The sequence below is a fragment of the Capricornis sumatraensis genome, chromosome 8, assembly GCF_032405125.1.
Source record: "Capricornis sumatraensis isolate serow.1 chromosome 8, serow.2, whole genome shotgun sequence".
NCBI lineage: Eukaryota > Metazoa > Chordata > Mammalia > Artiodactyla > Bovidae > Capricornis > Capricornis sumatraensis.
Genome location: NC_091076.1, coordinates 61,600,483 through 61,618,540, shown reverse-complemented (window position 1 = coordinate 61,618,540; position 18,058 = coordinate 61,600,483). Strand labels below are relative to the sequence as shown.

The window sequence follows — 18,058 nt, the reverse complement described above, 5'->3', positions numbered from 1 at the left end:
CTATTAATAGTACTTGATATCTCTGAACAGGGAATTACAGCTTTCCCTTCTTCACTGTGTTTTCTAAGTTTTCTACATAGAACATCTATTATTCTCGTAAATAATGTTTACATAATGTACTTTTCTAAGAGAGCTCCTGATAAAGTTTCAAACTATTAAACAACTAAAATTACTTCAAAATGAAAAGAACCTATTTACTTAACATTATAAGAAAATGTCCAGCTTAGAAACATCTTCTTTAGAAAGAAAAAGAGGAAATTACCTTCATTCCCAAAGTGGAACAGACCAAGTCAATGATAGCACTGAGCTGGTTGCTATGAAAGTACATAGCAACCAATAATAACATCTCTCCGAAAGAAGCAGAGACGCCTGAAGTACTGTTGAAACGGAAAAGAAAATGTGAATTTCCAAAGGAAGGATAAGCAAATTTACTCAGCTATCTGATACAAATGAAGTCATCTTACCTTTCAAAGTAAGCCTCTTCTTTGATCATCCAGCTTAGCCACACTACCATCAGCTGCTCCTGTTCAGGAGTACTGGTAATATAGAAAAAATATCAGAAGTCACTGGTCTAAATCAGATATACTAGCATAAGAATAAAAAAGCATTCTGGAATTATCTTTGGTGCAAATTATTTTTTCCTCAAATTAACTGCTTGTTGAATTGGCCATTAATTATCATTGAGATATGTAGTAGTTCTAGAGAAGAACAGAGAAACATAAATTTTCTCCATTTATATGAATAGCCAAACCCTCTCAAAGTCTCAGTTACTACTATTGCAGGTTGGAGAGAATAAACTTCCTCACATTCCTTAGAAAAACAAAGGTTCCTTGGGATTAAAATATTAGAAGAACGTATATACTAACAGCTGATACTTATTTCCTATAGAAAAAAATCTATAGTGTTGAAACTTAATCATTAAAAACTCACAAACTGAGTATGAGGACAGAAATCAGACCAAATGAAATTTAGTTTGTAGAGGCATTTTGAGCAGAACTCAATATTAGAGGGAAATAAGTGATCACTATTCGAAAAAGTAAAAAGAGACAGCCAGGGGCTAACCATATATGACAAATGGTTTTAGAAATACATGAACACTGACTTGTTTAAAGCAAATTCCTAGGTTTAGGTTGAAATGTACAAGTCAATTTTGATCTGTAATAGTAATTTCCATTGATCCTCTTCCCTGGTGGCTCAGACAGTAAAGCATCTGTCTACAATGCAGGAGACCCGGGTTCGAGCCCCAGTTTGGGAAGATCCCCTGGAGAAGGAACTGGCAATCCACTCCAGTACTATTGCCTGGAAAATCCCATGGACAGAGGAACCTGGTAGGCTACAGTCTATGGGGTTGCAAAGAGTCAGACACGACTGAGTGACTTCACTCTTCTATTTCACTGCAGTATAAATAGCAAAAATAAAAACCAACCAAAAGCCTGATACCCAAAACTAAGAAAATTTAAAAGGTCACGCTCAACCGTACATAAATTACTCCACTTATACAAGACAATGTTATGTAATAGAAAGATTACAGCCTTTAGAGTCTGCCAGACCTGAGTGGGAATCTCATCTCTGCCAATTACTGTTAGTGTGACCTTGAATAAGAAATTTAAATAATCTTCTTGTACTGTAGCTGTCCTACCTATAAAATATAAAGTAAATATTTATATTTTAGGTAATAAATAAGTGTATAACTTTATATATAAAGTGTATAACTTAGGTAATATATAAGTGAATATAACTTTATAAAGTATATAACTTTATATATATAAGTATATAACTTTATATATATAAGTAAGTATATAACTTTATATATATAAGTATATAACTTTAGGTAATATGTGTGTATAACTGAATCACTCTGCTGTATACCAGCAACTAACACAACACGGTAAACTGACTATACTTCATTAAAATAAACTTTTTCAAAATTTTATTTATTTCTTTGGCCACAGAGGATCTTAGTTGTGGCATGTGGGATCTAGTTCCCCGACCAGGGATCGAACCTGGGCCCCCTGCATTAGGAGCACAGAGTCTTAGCCACTGGACCACCAGGGAAGTCCCCAAAATAAACTTTTTAAAACAAGAAATTACTCCAGGTAAAGAGAAAACACTTCATTTCATGTACTTAGTTTCACACATTCCTAAAACACACCATTCAAATTACATTAAAGGGATTTTCTTAAAACACATAAATGCACAGGATGATAACGAAGGACAATACCACAAGACACTGGAAAGCTGGCGCCAGTGAGGAGCAGGAGGAGTAACTGACTTAGCAGACCAAGGAAGCAGCATACTACACTGGCAGGAAGGAGAGCCAGTCTACCACTTACACCACAGAATCCCCAAAGGGCTCAGGAACTGGCACCTCCAGGCGGTCTGGGGAGTGCGAAAGAAGACGGAGACCAAACATAGACAGTCTGGATAAGCAGTGGACTTCCAGACCAACCCTCCACTCTGCCATCCCCCAGCAGAGAGGAAACAAGATTGATTCTCTGGATAAGGGAAAAGAGGGTGTCTCTGAACTGAAGGACAACCAGGGCTTTCTGCAGCGCCTTGGAAAGTAGAAAAATTAAGTGAACAACCACAGTGCAGGCTGAGATCTCCCAGTCCTTAACCCTCACTTTTTAGCTTCGCTTATGGATTTCTTCTTAGGCCTTCGCTCTCAGGCAAGAAAATGGTCTTCTCCAAGACTCTGAAAAGCCCAAGTGCTTCTCATCTATGCGTTCAGAAGTTCTAATTTGCCTTTTAGTCTCCTAATCTTAAATATGAATAATGAAGCATTATTAAACCTCTGAGAAAAACAGACACCAAAAAAAAAAAGGCAGAAAAAAAGAAACTTAGAGAAAAGAACAGTACAAATAAGACCCCTTCAATCATTATGGGTAATATTAGAGAAACCATGCCACCATGAAGCATCAGACACTATAAAGAAGAAATAAGAATAAAAATGAGCTCTTAGAAGTTAAAAACTAAATAGAAGACAAGGTTGAGAAAAAAATCCTACAAGGTAATATGAGCAGAATCTTTGTGAAGTGATTGAAATGTTCTAAAATTATACTGTGGTAATGGCTGTACTACCTTGTAAATATACTAACAACTATTAAATTGTACACTTTAAACTGGGTGGATTTTATGGTATGTAAACTGTCTCCTAAAGGAGATCAGTACTGGGTGTTCATTGGAAGGTCTGATGTTGAAGCTGAAACTCCAATACTTTGGCCACCTGATGCAAAGAGCTGACTCATTTGAAAAGACCCTGATGCTGGGAAAGACTGAGGGCAGGAGAAGGGGATGACAGAGGATGAGATGGTTGGATGGCATCACCGACTCAATGGACATGAGTTTGGGTGGGCTCCAGGAGTTGGTATTGGACAGGGAGGCCTGGCGCTCAAGGGGTTGCAAGGAGTTGGGCATGACTGAGCAACTGAACTGAACTGAAACTGTGTCTCAATAATGCTGTTTTTTTAAAAAGCAGAACAAAACAAAGATAAGGAAAGTAAGAAAGAATAAGAAAATAAGATAATCACTACAGGAAGCCCAATATCAAAACAAGAGGAGGTTTCAGAGAAACCAATGTGAAAGGCAAATCCATTCACAGATATTTCCTAGAACTGAACAATGTGAGTTCCCAGGTTGAAAAGGTAGAAATACCTAGGAGAAAGGACAAAAACAGACCCATACAAAAGCACATCACCAAAAAATTTCAAAACCCTAGGAACAAAAAGTTAATCCTTCATGTTCCCATATTTTAAAAAAACAAGCCACAAAAAAGGACCAGGAATCAGAATGTTACCAGATTCCTCAATGGTAACACTGGAAGTTAGAAGACAATACAGCAAGACTTTCAAAATTCTCAAAGGAAATTATTTCCAACTTAGAACGGTATACCCCATCAAACTATCAACCAAGTGTTAAAGCAGAATAAAGACATTTTCAGAAATAGCCTAAATAATTTAATAATCTAAATAATTTAATTAATCTAAATAATTTACCTCCTACACACCCACTCTAAAGAAGCAAAATGAGGGAGCAAATGAAAAAAGATGGAGACATAAGATGCAGGAAATAGGAGACCCAAAAAAGAAGAGTTAAAGCGAGTCCCCAGAATAATAGTGAAACGCAATTCCAGGATGAGAGCTGTGTATCCGGGGCAGAGGCAACCAGTTCAGATGCAAGGGGGTCAAAACGCTTCAGGACAGACTGCCTCAAGAAAATGAAACCAATGGAATAACTAATGAGCCTGAACATCTTGAGAGGAGGATTAGATTGGCAGAGAGTTTGAAACTGCATTAATCTAAGTACATAAAACACCAAGCAAATGAAAAACAAAGAACAAAAGCAAACAGGACAATTCTTAATGGAAAAACCAGTTTTGCAAAAGAAAAGTAATCATCTACTTGGCTGAGCTCCCAAGAGTGTAACTTAAACAATAATGTACTGATCAAAGCAAAATAATAACAACTTATGTACAGGGAGAATGGAGAGATACGAAGGACACAGAGAAGGTTGAGGACAGAGAGAAGGAGAACTAATTTCTCATTCTCATAGTGGGACATCAACAAATACTCCTAAAACAAAAAAATCATGATGTAGCAAATATAAACAGTAATAAAGATGTGGGAGTCAAAAACCAAAAGAATCACCTAAAAGAACTGAAAGCTGCCGCCTCTAGGGAAGTGAAAAACAGGGCAAAAGGGAATCAGGACTACCATTTGTCTCAAATCTTGAAGAGCTACTTTGAATCCCTTAAATATATGTATATGAAACTTTGATAAAGACAAACAAAAGAACTGGCATACAGGAGATGCTATTAATACCTTTCTATTAAATGATAAAGCAATGTCCATACCTAGATCACTTTTGCAGTAAGTTAGTTAATTCTGTATATTGTTTTAATAAATAAACAAAAGCAGACCTTGGGAAAATAGAACAAGTATACAGTTGGGTACCTGACAAGCGTAGAAAAGGCCAGCAGCATACAAAAGGAGAGTGAAACGAAGCGAACCCCAGCCGGTGTCGCAGGAGGACGGCTGGTCATCAACTGCAGTAATTGCTCAGCTTCTTCCTCAGTTGGTCTAAAAAAGGAATCCACTATTAGGTTTTCGTTTTTTTCAGTGGAGAGAAGGAAGAAGAGGGGACTTCTCAACAGTTCAACCTTTCAGATACAAATCCTAAGCTTTGGAATGATACCTCACTATTTATAAAATCTTTAATATCTTAAGATGTCAAAAGCAAAACTGCTGAGTTTGCAACCAGTGCTCTTCCTCAGACACAAATACAGGTAGTCCTCACTTTGCATGGTAGTGTGCGACTACAAAAATAACCATGCAAGCTGAAACTGCATCACGGTCTTAATAATCAGTGGGGAAAATTACAATCGTTCCATTACCTTTAAAATTTCTGTCAAGACATTACAAACTCTGTTGGTTATAATGCCTAAGGAAACTTTTTAAAACAGTTAAACTAATATTTATATAGCATTCTATAATTGAATATATTAGAAACATCAGGAATTCTCCAGTGTTGTCTTTATAAGTTTATCAAGGGTAGTTTTAAACAGCCCTTGCCATTTTCTCATTGTATAAATTATAGAGTGAGCATCTTCTCTAGGCCTTGATGAATTATCATACCCTTCCCTTCTAAGTTTGGATCAGCTTCCAACATTTCATCCTGTGTACTCTCAATCATGAAATATCTGAGTTCCTATAATGCAAACATTTTTGCCAGCATCAGTCTTCTGGAGGTCTTCATCCTTTTGGTCCCAATGACTTCCCTCAAGTTCCCCTTCACGAAATTCATCTGGCTATCATACCTAGGGTCTCTCAAACGTCAACATTCTCAGTCAACTATTTCTTCTATTTATGTTTGGTTCCAATGTCACTTCTGCTGTTAACCACTTTTTCTTTGCTACACGTTCATTGTTATTGGCCAATTCCCTCTTTCAATTATTCGATTTTGCAAAATACCACATGGGTTTATTCAGAGAGATGAGGGGGCAGCACTACTACCCAGCTTTGCTGTCTGTTTGCTGTCTGTTTGCGGTCTATGGACCAGTTGCCAACAGATTTTAAAAGAAATCCTATGACTGGTCACTAATCACAATGTGCCTCCATATAGTGACATGTGGCTTAAAAGTTTTCAGTAAACTTTGTACTTTGGTTAATGATAATAAATAAGAACTTGGCAAATGACTCACAGCAACTGATACATTACTTGTTGAGGAAGCAGTGTTATTTGACTAAAGTATGTTAACTGAAACTCATATGTGTCGGGGTCATGAAAAGTGAGGACTATATGTATAACAGTTGAGGACATTAATCAAGAAATAGTACTGTGTCTAAGAAATCTTGTGCTAAGTAATTACAGATCAACTTTGAACAATCTAAGATCTCAGCTGTAAAAGGAAACAGGACAGATTTACTTCAGCTAGCTGTATGGCTTACATAAAGGATCCCTCTCAGATCATTCATACCGTCATGTCAAGCTGTGGGCAAGTCATAGGTTTCTTAAACTGCTCTGCCTCCTCCCATATTTATATAATTCTATTTACAATCAGACAAAAACAGATGCATACATCCCAACTAGGAAAGTTCTGCCTTGGGACTTTCTTCTTGACATAGGTCAACTTACTACCTGAGCCCAACAGAAAACCCAAATCCTCTGAATAAAGGGCCTATGGCTCACTTTCTTGGGATTAGAAACAAGAAAGTAAAATGACAAAAAGGTAAAAGATCAAATTATTGAATACTTGAGTCCAGCGATCCCCATCAAAGCACAGTACAGACGTAAGAGTGCACTGGCTTTCACAACATGCTCTTCTTTCAGCCCCGAATACACAGACACATTGGGCTCCATCTCCACATCAGCTTCTTCCGCAATGCGGGTACTTCTTACTGTGGGAAGAATGCCCATCAACTCCAGAAGAAGCTGCCTTCTCATTTGCCAAAGGACAGAACTACTGGTCTCTCTTTTTCTCTGTAGGAAACATGTACCACAAAAGGAAGAAAGCAAGGAGAACTTACTAAGTCAAAAGGAAGTTCAAACAAAACTCTCCAGTTAGACACCTGTAAATGATCCATTTGAAACTGAAAGTCGCTCAGTCGTGTCCGATTCTTTGCGACCCCAAAGACTATACAGTCCATGGAATTCTCCAGCCCAGAATATTGGAGTGGATAGCTTTTCCCTTCTCCAGGGGATCTTCCCAACCCAGGGACCAAACCCAGGTCTCCCATACTGCACGCAGATTCTTTACCAGCTGAGCCACAAGGGAAGCCCGAGAATCCTGGAGTGGGTAGCCTATCCCTTCTCCAGTGGATATTCCCAACCCATGAAATGAACCAGTGTCTCTTGCATTGCAGATGGATTCTCTACCAACTGAGCTATCAGGGAAGCCCTGATCCATTTAAGGAGGCTGTCATAACTGCAGAATATAATTTTAATCCATCGCGCAAACTCACTGGTTCATTTGACGAATACTCTACTCACCCTTGGCTTCCCTGGTGGCTCAGACAATAAAGAATCTGCCTGCAATCCAAGAGACCCAGATTCAATCCCTGGGTCGGGAAGACTCTGTGGAGAAGAGAATGGCTTCCCACTCCAGTATTCTTGCCTGGGAAATCCTTGAACAGAGGCCTGGCAGGCTACAGTCCATGGAGTTGCAAAAAGTGAGACACAACTCATCAACTAACACTAATACTATTCACCCTAATTTGGACAGGTTGTACAGAACACACTAAATAAATGATGATTTGAAATGTAAAATATCATGTAAATGATGCTTTCAAACACATAAAGACTAGTGGAGTCTTAAGTACAAAGTGCTCAGATTTGGGGCTTGGATTTAAACAACAGCCCTGCTATTATCTAACTATGTACGTTTAGATACATAAGTTAACCTCTCTGAGCCCCAATTTCCTTAAATGAGAAGGAAACTAATGTTTTATTAATAATATTTAATTCCCAGGACTGCTGGAGTTAGGAGTTTACAAGCCTGTCACCACCACAGCTCTTCAGGCAGGGACAACATCTAGTCATCTCGTACTCAGGAGGGCCTGACTTATTATGCCTGACATATAGCAAGCACTCAATATCTGTTAGATGAATGAACTAACAAAGATGATAAATATGAAAGCATTTCTAAACCACAAAGGGCTCAGGAAAAGGTGTTAGAGAGTTTCAGAGTAAAATATGGTAAAATTTGTTTCAATAACAATATTAGACACAAAGAACAATTACAAATGAGAGGCTTATACCAAGAGCTTAGCACAATGCCTGAAATATACAAGGTACACAAAAAATGTCAACCTCTTGCAAAATTTAAAATTAGTTTTCAAATGGATTATAAGTAAAGAAGAACTTGGATAAAGAAAAGTATGGTGAATTAATGGCATAAAAAAACAGACTGTAGAAGGATCTAAGCAGTACACCTGCTACTGTGAAGTTCACGGACCTCAACAAGTTAAAAACCATTCTGCATTAGTTCCTGTGTAGGGACAGAACTCTATTCAGTTATCATGAGATGTTTTCGAAAAAGTACAATATTTTGCAAGTTAAAAACTCTTGTAAAATATAATATATATTCATCAACAAAGGGATACATGTAGCAGATACACACAATACAATATTAGGCTTAGAAAGGAGGGAAATTCTGACACTTGCCATAACATGCATGAACCCTGAAAACACTGTGCCAAGTAAAAAGAAGCCAAACGCAAAATGAGAAATATTGTATGATTCCACGTTCACGAGGCATCTAGAATGGGCAAATTCATAGACACAGAAAGTAGGAGAGAGATTACCCAACACTGGGAGGAAGGGGGAATGGGAAATTATTGCTTAATTGGTAGAGAGTTTCTTCAGATGATGAAAGAGTTCTGAAAATGAACAGTAGTGATGGCTGCAGAATACAGTAAATGTAATTAATGCCACTGAACTGTGCACTCAGACAAGGATTCAAATGGTAAGTTTTATGTTATATATATTTTACCACAATAATTTACACATGTGTGTATATATATATGAACAACTTATGGTGATGATCTAATATAGCAGTTCTCGTGTGTCTGACCTGGAAACCTGGAGATGACCAATACTTCCAGGAGGTCCAGAAAGTCAGAATATCTCAACATTATAGACCTTTTTTACTCATTTTCCCACAAGTATATAGTGCAGTTTTTCTGAAGGCTTCTATTAAGCCAGACGTTAAAGAGATTTACAAAAAAGTACAATGATATCACTCTTCTCGGTAAACTTTTCTTTTGCAAAAAAATTAATTTTCTATTAAAAAATGTCACATTTAATAAGATTAGGCTTATTTTTAAGTGAATTAAATAAATATTTCAAAAATTTCAGTTTTCAATTCTAGTATGGTAAATATCAACAGATAACGGCCAACACAAAAGCGCTTTGTGTCCTCAATGATTTATTGTACAATCTCAGGAAGTCCTGAGACTAAGAAGTCTGAGAGCCACTGGCCTAATGGCATCATTCTAAAAGTGTTTCTTCCTCCTTTACTACCTACTAACATAGCTTGATCCTTGGCCTAAACACATATTTCTCCCTCACCTGCTGTCCATTTCGGATAAAAGTTCCAAACCAGGTCCGGACTTTCGCATTTGTTCCAAGAAGCAAACCACTAACAAAACAAACCAAGTCACTCACTCCATCTTCACTAGCTTCGTTTTTAGTATGATCCAATGTCAAAGCCACTCCGAGACCTGGCAAGTGACATTCTTCCACCTAACAAAGCAAAGAAAACAAACTGAACTCAGGATCATAAGGAGAAGGGCCAGGATTATCCAGAATCTGAAGCATCTAAAGTTTAGGGAAAGACACAGCACAAAGCACAAAAATCTAGAGAAAAAGGTAATATATCCGGTATATAATTCCAAATCTCTGCAAGATTCAAAAAAAAAGTTCCTGGTCCTAATATAAAGGCTTTGGTCTCATAAAAATAGTAAGATCTCTTACCACCATGCCTCGGACCTTCAGGGCCTGAGAAGGATTCATTTTACATAAGAAGCGTAAAGCATCCGTCCTCCGCCTTCCTCCAAGGCTCTCTTCATCTTGTCGTTCTCCATTTTTGATCAGGCCCCTACAAACTGAACATTTAGTAGCCTCTGTTACTTTAAGCTTTTTAAGTAAGATGTCAGAATCAATGTTTTCAGCCTTGGGAATCATTCATTTACACAAATTAGATATTACAGCAGGAAAGGATCAGGAAACTTGAAAGCATAGCAATAGAAACTGGTTAAAATCCAGCACAGTGAAGAGTCTCAAAAAATGAAGTGATCCATGGAACATCAAGTAGTTCAACATACTTGTAATTAGAGTCTCAGAAAGAGAAAGGGAATGAAAGACACACATACATTTGAAGACATTTTTCCAAATTTGATGAAAACTATAAACCTAGAAAATCAGTGAAACCCAAGCAAGAGAAACACAAAACCGTAACAAGATATATAATAATCCAATCTCTGAAAACCAGTGATGAAGAAAAAAAAATCTTAAAAGTAGCCAGAAAGGATAAAAAAATGAATAAATAAAAGTAGCCAGAGAGAAAAAAGAAATATACAGAGGAACAGAGATAAAAATGACCACAGCCAAGAGGATAACATCTTCAAAGAGCTAAAAGAAAATGTCAACCTAAACCTTCATGGAATAGTCAGTAAATCTCTTAGAAACAAAAAGAAAATAATATTAATACTTCCATTTTACAAATAAGAAGTTAAGTACCTTGATGGAGATCACACAAAGAGTCACAAAGCCAGAAATTATGAACCCCAGATCTAGCGCTTTTTTCTCCTCGACTCTCAATTCACAAAACATCTTGCTCAATAAATGTAATTTTTATATCACTCAGACCCAAACCACAATCTTCAGCCACTAGCAGTTTGAAACACAGGTGAAAATTTTAGTTGATTTTTCGCAGTTTCTACCCTATACTTTTCTGCAAGCTGATAGCAATAAGGCTAAAATATGGAAGTCTGATCGCTGGTATTTCTGATCCATATATCTCATGTTGCCCTCTGGCTATTTCACAGATAAATGTCCTCTCCCCTTTGTTCAATGAGTACAGAAATTATAGCTTCTATGTCTGTAATATTTTTTACTTCCCTATTATAGCACTGGTGACAAATGCAAACAAAAAATGCTGCATCCTCACTGTATTTACATTTGTAATTTCCAAACAATTTTGAATTCTCTAAACTCAGTATTTCTACAATTGTTTACTGTTTAGTGACTAAGTTGTGTCCAACTCTTTGCAACCCCGTGTACTGCCAGGCTCCTCTGTCCATGGGATTTTCCAGGCAAGAATACTGGAGTGGGTTGCCATTTCATTCTCCAGGGGATCTTCCCAACCCAGGGATCGAACCTGCATCTCCTGCACTGGCAGGCAGATTCTTTACCAAAAAGCCACCTGGAAAGCCCATTTCTACAGCATTCACTAATAAATTTTCAAAAAATAAAATTTCAGATAAAACCTTATAAATGTTTCTTCTTAGCTCAAAAAATAGGTCCCACACAGGCCCAAGCAAATCTCTTCAATATCCCTTTTTGTTATTGCTGTTGTTTTATTTTTATTTCTTTTGTTTTTGGCTATGCTGCCCAGCAAGTGAGATTGTGGTTCCCTGACCAGGGATCGAACCCACACCCTCTCTCCTGGAAGCATGGAGTCTTAACCACTGGACCACCAGGGAAGTCCCCAATATTCCACTTTAAAATTGCATTTACCTTCATTAAAACTATCAGGAACATTGGCCACCAGCAGACACAAGAACCAGGCACCGTTTCTAACATGGAGCAAGGCTTCAGCTACATCAACTATAGGAAGCAGGGAAGGGAGCTCTATAAGAAAACAAAATCAGTGTTATTACTAAGAAGTAACATTTCATTGTATTATCCATCAAACATCTTTGACATTTCACCAATGATATTTAAAAGCAATTAAATTAAGGTACTTTCTTTTCACACTCTCAAGCTGACTTGTCCAGTAGGGCAGCCACTAGCCACATGTGATTATTTAAATTAAGAAAAAGATAGTTCCGCTCCTCAGTCACACTTGCCACATTTCAAGTACTCCAAAACTACATGTGGCTAGTGGCCACTGTACTGAACACACTACACAGAACACTGTCATCACTGCTGCGGTGGGCGGTGTTAGTTCAAAAAGTTACTTTCATGAAAAGTTTCTCTGCATTTCTGTCTTCTATCTTTTCATTCTGATCATGCACACTTGTTATAAAGAACCCAGAAAATAGAAAAAGCACAAAGAATAAAAATAAAATCAGCTCTAATCCCATCACTCAAAGTTAGTAATTTGCAAGATCTGATTTTAATTCCCCTATGAGTATCACTGTACTTTTAACAAAACTAGGATTTTATTCTACTTACCCTTTTGCCACCTGCTTTTTTCATTTAACATATATTGTGAACATTTTCCAAAATGATTAAAGTTCTTCAAATATACACCATTTTAATAGCAGCAGAGTACACTCTATTATGGAAATAATATAATTTATTTAATCATTGTGCTACTATTAGTCCTTTTGACCTAAACTTTTAAGGTATATTCTTAATTAGGTGAACTTTCAAATAACACAATATTCCAGGTTAAGAAGTTACACAGTTATCGCTTAACAGGAACATTTACGTGCATCTGAAATATGTCTTAGCATTCATTACAGTACCTGCTTGTAAAATACAAAGTACATCTGCAGCTTCCTCCAAGTAGACTGGACTCTCAAATAGCTCAGATGATTTAAAAAAAAATTCTCCACTGGACTCAGACACCTTAAAAAGAAAGAAAGAAAAATGATGAGCTCTCTTAATTTCAGGTAATGAATTGGATCCCTTGCTATGCTTGCAATTCTTTGTTGAGCTTATAGACTATGTCTCTTAATAGCCATTAATATACTGTAGAAGAATATGCAGGAGTGGATGAATTTGTACCAATTTAACCACAATTAGTCAGTCACATTACTATTCCAGACATGCAATATATGAGTCATTAATTTATTTCTATATAAATATTTGGAGACATCTGGAGTTAAAGACAAGCCAAAGATGTGATCTAGGAATGCTACCTAGGTCACTTATTTCATTACAGCCATTAATAAAAAGATATAGGAAAATATTAGTTAAAATTAAAGATTATCAGGAATTCCCTGGAAGTCCAGTGGTAAGGATTTAATTCTTTCACTATCAAGGGCCCAGGTTCAGCCCCTATTCGGGGAACTAAGATCACACAAGTCACATGGCACAATAAAAAGAATAAGAAAAAGAAACTGAAAAAGAAAAAATTAAAGAGTTGAGTACAGAGGAAAAGAGTTGAGGTAAATAACTTTGTAATAGGGAAAAAAATTAAGATTTATAACATATCTTAAAAACTATCTAGAACTAAACAAATCTCTCCCGTATCAGTATTTTCTCTGGAAACAGAATTTAGGTTTTTATTGGTCCAGAGTTTATAAAATTAAACTTTATTATAAAGTAACTGACCTTGAGATTCTCAAAGTAAAAAACATCTGTTTCTCAAATTCTGAGCCTCATCTCATATAAGACGCCTTAATATCAAGATCCAATTTGCATGATAACACCTGACATTCACAAATTTAAAATTCAGATTTTCAGTTAACCATCATCACCCAAAGTCCATGACCTAATCTATGTACACCTGAAATAAAATACTGAAAATCTTCAATAAAAATAAACAAAGCAACTTATCTTTTTGCTGAGACAAGAGGCTGAATAACCTTCATTACTACACAGAAACAATTCAGTCATCTAGTGAGTGAGGCTAGCCAAATATCCCACATCCAATTCAGCCTCAATATTCCCCACTCACTGTTATGTAGGATGTATGTAATTCATTCAGTATCTAAAGGAGTCACACATATTGTGAAGAATCACGTACATACTGCACATATTTACTGTGGGAAATCCTATCTTATAGAGATATTATCAACTTTGGTGATTTATAAGTCTTGAGCTATGTATTCTATTAAGAAGTCATAGACTCCATATAGAAAAAAAAAAAACCTTATGATACAGAATGCAGAGTAGACATAATGAGAGAAAACAGCAATTATAAAACAGCCTTGAAAAGGAGGCACTTAATATCCGTTCAAGCCTTTGAAAGGAAGCCACTTGATTAACAAATAGGATACGTGTCCAAGAGGATGCAAGTTGCCTGCCTTCCTGCCTGTTTCTACCTTTTCTTTTCTTTTTTGACTGCATCAGGTCACAGTTGCAGTACAGGGGCTTAGTTGCCCTTGCCATTTGGGATCTTAGTTCCCTGACCTGGAATCAAACTTCCCCTGCACTGGAAGGCAGATTCGTAACCACTGGACCACCAGGGAAGTACAGCCTGTTTCTATCTTTTATGTGTAGACATCAAATCATGCACATTTTGAGCTGTGATTTAAATAAATGCACCTTGTTCATAATCGCCAACAGTTCACTAAGCACAAGACGCAATCGACGAGGTGAATCACTGTGTTCAAACTCTAAAGTCAGTCCATGCTGAAGCTGTGATACCAGGATGCTCTCTCCACTGCCTCCTCCAAGTTTATGCCTAATAAAGTACACACATGTAAAACAATTATGAGAACACTGGCATAGAAATAAAAGCATAAAAACTATCTTTTATAGAAATAATCTACAAAAGAATGTATGAATTCTTTTGATATATTTCATGAATATTACTTCTGAATACTATATTGTCTATTTCAGAGACAATCACAACTGTGTAAAGACTCCAATCACAACTGACAGGTTAACACCCACTTCCATTAATAACAGTGGCTCACAACTGGATTCACAATGGGCAAGGAAGGACAAAGCATGCCTCGAATTTGGGGAACTCAATGTAAGCTTAACAAGCCTCCTAGGAGACTCCAATAAATCCTTTTGCTCTAGGGAAACACTCTATCCACTTCCCACTGAGAGCAACTGGCCTAATCATTTTAGCCTGCATATATACATAAGTCAGCTCAGGCTATTTTTGCAACATCATGGACTGTAGCCCACCAAGCTTCTCTGTCCATGGGATTTCCCAGGCAAGAATACTGGAGTGGGTTGCCACCTGTCTCCAGGGGACTTTCTAGACCCAGGGGTTGAACTGGCATCTCCTCCACTGGCAAGCAGACTCTACCGTCTGAGCCATCAGGGAAGGCCTGAATACAAATGTATATACAGCCAAGGTTTTCAGCACATTTCACAATAGAGAATTCAAATGATCCTAGAATTTTAATTATAAATAAAAAATAACTTTAAAAAATGCTCTCCAAAGTTTAGAGTCCCAATCTTCTCTTTTTTGGAAGAATGCACTGCAATAAGAAGTCCTAAAAAGCTCCAAAAAATTTTGATTTCCTTTTTTTTTTAGCATATCCAAGTAAATACCAATCCACATATTATACAGTATTTATTACCTAAGCTGTTGCTCTTTGCTGGCATCCTGTTCTAAAGCATGAAAGTCCACAGACAGCAATGCAACAATAGAATTGACAGCTTCCACTCCAGAGAGAAGACGAAGGATGAGTTTTTTATCCTGAGCCCAGCTTTGGCTCTGGTCAGCAGGTGCACAAAGCGCCATCCGCACCAAGCAGGGCAGGAGAAGTCTCAACTCCGGATCACTTAAAGATGCCAAACGAACAACATCCACCTTCTGCATTGCCTCAAAAGCAAAAGGACTGACAAACTGAAGGCTTGTACACTCGGTCATTATCACTGTTGATCCTAGTGGTTAAAAAAAGAAAAAGAAAAAACGATGATGTTTGGTAGAAACCAATGCAATATTGTAAAGTCTTACAGTAAATGCAATACTTATAAATCCTTCAATAAAAAATAATTTTTTTAAAAAAAGCAAAGAAAGTAGGGGTATAACTGCACATATACGAATGCCCCTCTTTTTAAAAACTCTGAAAAATGTGGTTTATCTTATATGTTGGCAATATTCCTGGCACAATTACTGACTCCCTGTGTTTCTTCTGCCATCTGGAAAATGAGAAAGAAAACAGTATACTAACGTCTTTCAGCCTCAGGGATCTTGTTCTAATACTCTCATTTTGCAGAGAAAGAATAGGAAAGCCAGAGAGTTTAAGTAACAGGCCCAGAGGAGTATTACTAGTCGGCGGCAAAATCTAAAGCTGAACCCTCCTCTACTAAATTCCAGTGCAACACCTTCTCCACTACAGCAGTCATCTGAGGGCCACAATCCAAAGTAAAAGAACAGCATCACTAAGAATGCTCATCTTCAATACCTCTTTAGTTTCGCATGCCTACCCAGAACATGTAAAGGACTGTTAGGTTCTCCTTCCCACCCTCCACGGGTTGGCAGATGCACTGGTAAACTGCCTCACCAGCCAGAAGCTATGCCAGCTTCAAAGCTCTGGAGACCAGAACTCTATCCTATATCCCCTGTTACTAGGTTTAAAAAAAGAGAAAAGAAAACAGCTGCGGAGGTGCAATTAGCTCCTAGCAGAGAGGAGAAAGCTGAATCCCACTTGAACACTTCTCAAGAGCAATCAGAAACAAAAAACTGGTAGCCAAAGCCATCCCCTCAGAGACCCACAGACTAGCAGAATCATGCGTAACAAGAGCCGTGGGCAGAAACGTTCTGCTTTTCAGCAAGAGGAGCTGGCCTTTTAACAGAGGGGCGGGCTGAGAGAGCAGAGGCGAGGAGACCTGAGCGCTCATAGGTCTCGCCCCCGGGCGTAACGTGAACCAACCAGTCCCTCCGCTGGAGAAAAGTCGGGCCGGTGGCGGACACGGACCCCGAAACGCTCTGAGGCCTTAGAAGCGGGAGCCTCATACCTTCAGGTCTACCCTCCGGCCTCCCGGGACCCCACCCGGATTCCGAGCCCTACGGGCGGGGCGCGGTAGAAATCGAGAGCGCGGTCTGAGGTTGGGCCTAGGCGAGAACCCGGCTTCCCCAGCCCTACAGCTCTGCCCTGAGTCGACTTGGGCACCAAAAACCCCAGACGTCGGGATCAGTCAGGCCGGCGGTGCGACGGGGGCTGGATGGGGACACCGCGCACAGGCAGAGCCTGGACTGCAGGGACGGGAAAGCTGAGGAGACTGCTTCCACCCGCACGCAGCACCTTCATTCATCCCCAGCGTCTGGCTCCGGTCGGCCACCGTACTGGACTGAGAGGAAGGCTCGCTGCGAGAGGACACCCGGAGGCGTCGGTGGTGACGCAGAGGCGCGCGTGCGCGGCCCCGCCCTTTCCTCCGCCTCCGTTCGCGCTACTTCACCCTGGAAGGCTGCTTCCAGTCTCATTTCCAGAGCATACGGGCTGAATCCTTTCAGCTAAATCATTAAGCCACTCCGCGCTGCCGTGTCATCATCACCGGATTACTGTAGCATTCAAATGACAGCGTTATGTAAAATGTTCAAACTGCCCCACTGTTCAGTTGACCAGAACGCTAAATGGAAACCAGACAGTTACACCTTTCCATCTCTGCTTCTGCCTTTCCAGCACCGCAGTTCTAGAATCCTGGGATTTGCAGGAGAATTTAAAAAGTAATCTAACCCTGAAGCATTATTCTGCTCTTGATCTTAAAACACAGTCATGAGTTAAACATGGTTATTTGGGGTTCTCAGGAAGCATAGATCCTTCGTGGGAGATGGATGGCATTTCAGGAGTTCTCTAGAATCCCTGCCGAATTGTGAATGCTTGAGCTTCTTTTGGAAAGAGGGTCCAAAACTTTCAACAACTTCTCAAAGGACTTTGGACCACCTAGAAGACCCAGAACTTCTAACCTTTATATATTTGCATATTATTTCTGGTTTCTGGTGCAATCCATATGTATTTAAAACCTTCTATTCACCAGATATTATGCGAGGTACTGAAACAAAAATATTTTACAGAGATACAGTACTTTATACTTTATATTAGGTTGGTGCAAAAGTAAAGGTATCTGACCATGAATATTAAGTCATTATAACTAGGCTCAGAAACATTTTTATTAATCAAGATAGGAATCATTACAATAAACATTATTGCCAAAGAGAAATAAATTTGTTTATTCCTGTAGAACAAAAACCTGTGCC

The 18,058-nt window shown here is 38.5% G+C and overlaps 1 protein-coding gene and 1 non-coding gene across 2 annotated transcripts in view; both read right to left on the bottom strand.

The window, feature by feature from the left end:
• Positions 1-17,118, bottom strand: part of INTS2 (integrator complex subunit 2) — a 54,392-nt gene extending 37,274 nt beyond the window's left edge. Inside the window, exons 1-11 of the mRNA XM_068977047.1 lie at positions 17,106-17,118; positions 15,435-15,741; positions 14,440-14,578; positions 12,693-12,795; positions 11,737-11,850; positions 9,973-10,103; positions 9,568-9,741; positions 6,752-6,978; positions 4,953-5,078; positions 465-536; positions 263-377 (exon numbers count right to left, since the gene is read on the bottom strand). Of these exons, the coding sequence (XP_068833148.1) occupies positions 263-377; positions 465-536; positions 4,953-5,078; positions 6,752-6,978; positions 9,568-9,741; positions 9,973-10,103; positions 11,737-11,850; positions 12,693-12,795; positions 14,440-14,578; positions 15,435-15,741; positions 17,106-17,115 (1,518 nt within the window). The 5' untranslated portion in view covers positions 17,116-17,118. The remainder of the gene's footprint in view (positions 1-262; positions 378-464; positions 537-4,952; positions 5,079-6,751; positions 6,979-9,567; positions 9,742-9,972; positions 10,104-11,736; positions 11,851-12,692; positions 12,796-14,439; positions 14,579-15,434; positions 15,742-17,105) is intronic.
• On the bottom strand, positions 1,983-2,055 carry TRNAR-CCU (transfer RNA arginine (anticodon CCU)). Its single transcript has one exon. It is a non-coding gene; the product is annotated as a tRNA-Arg (tRNA).
• Positions 17,119-18,058: the final 940 nt, after the last annotated feature.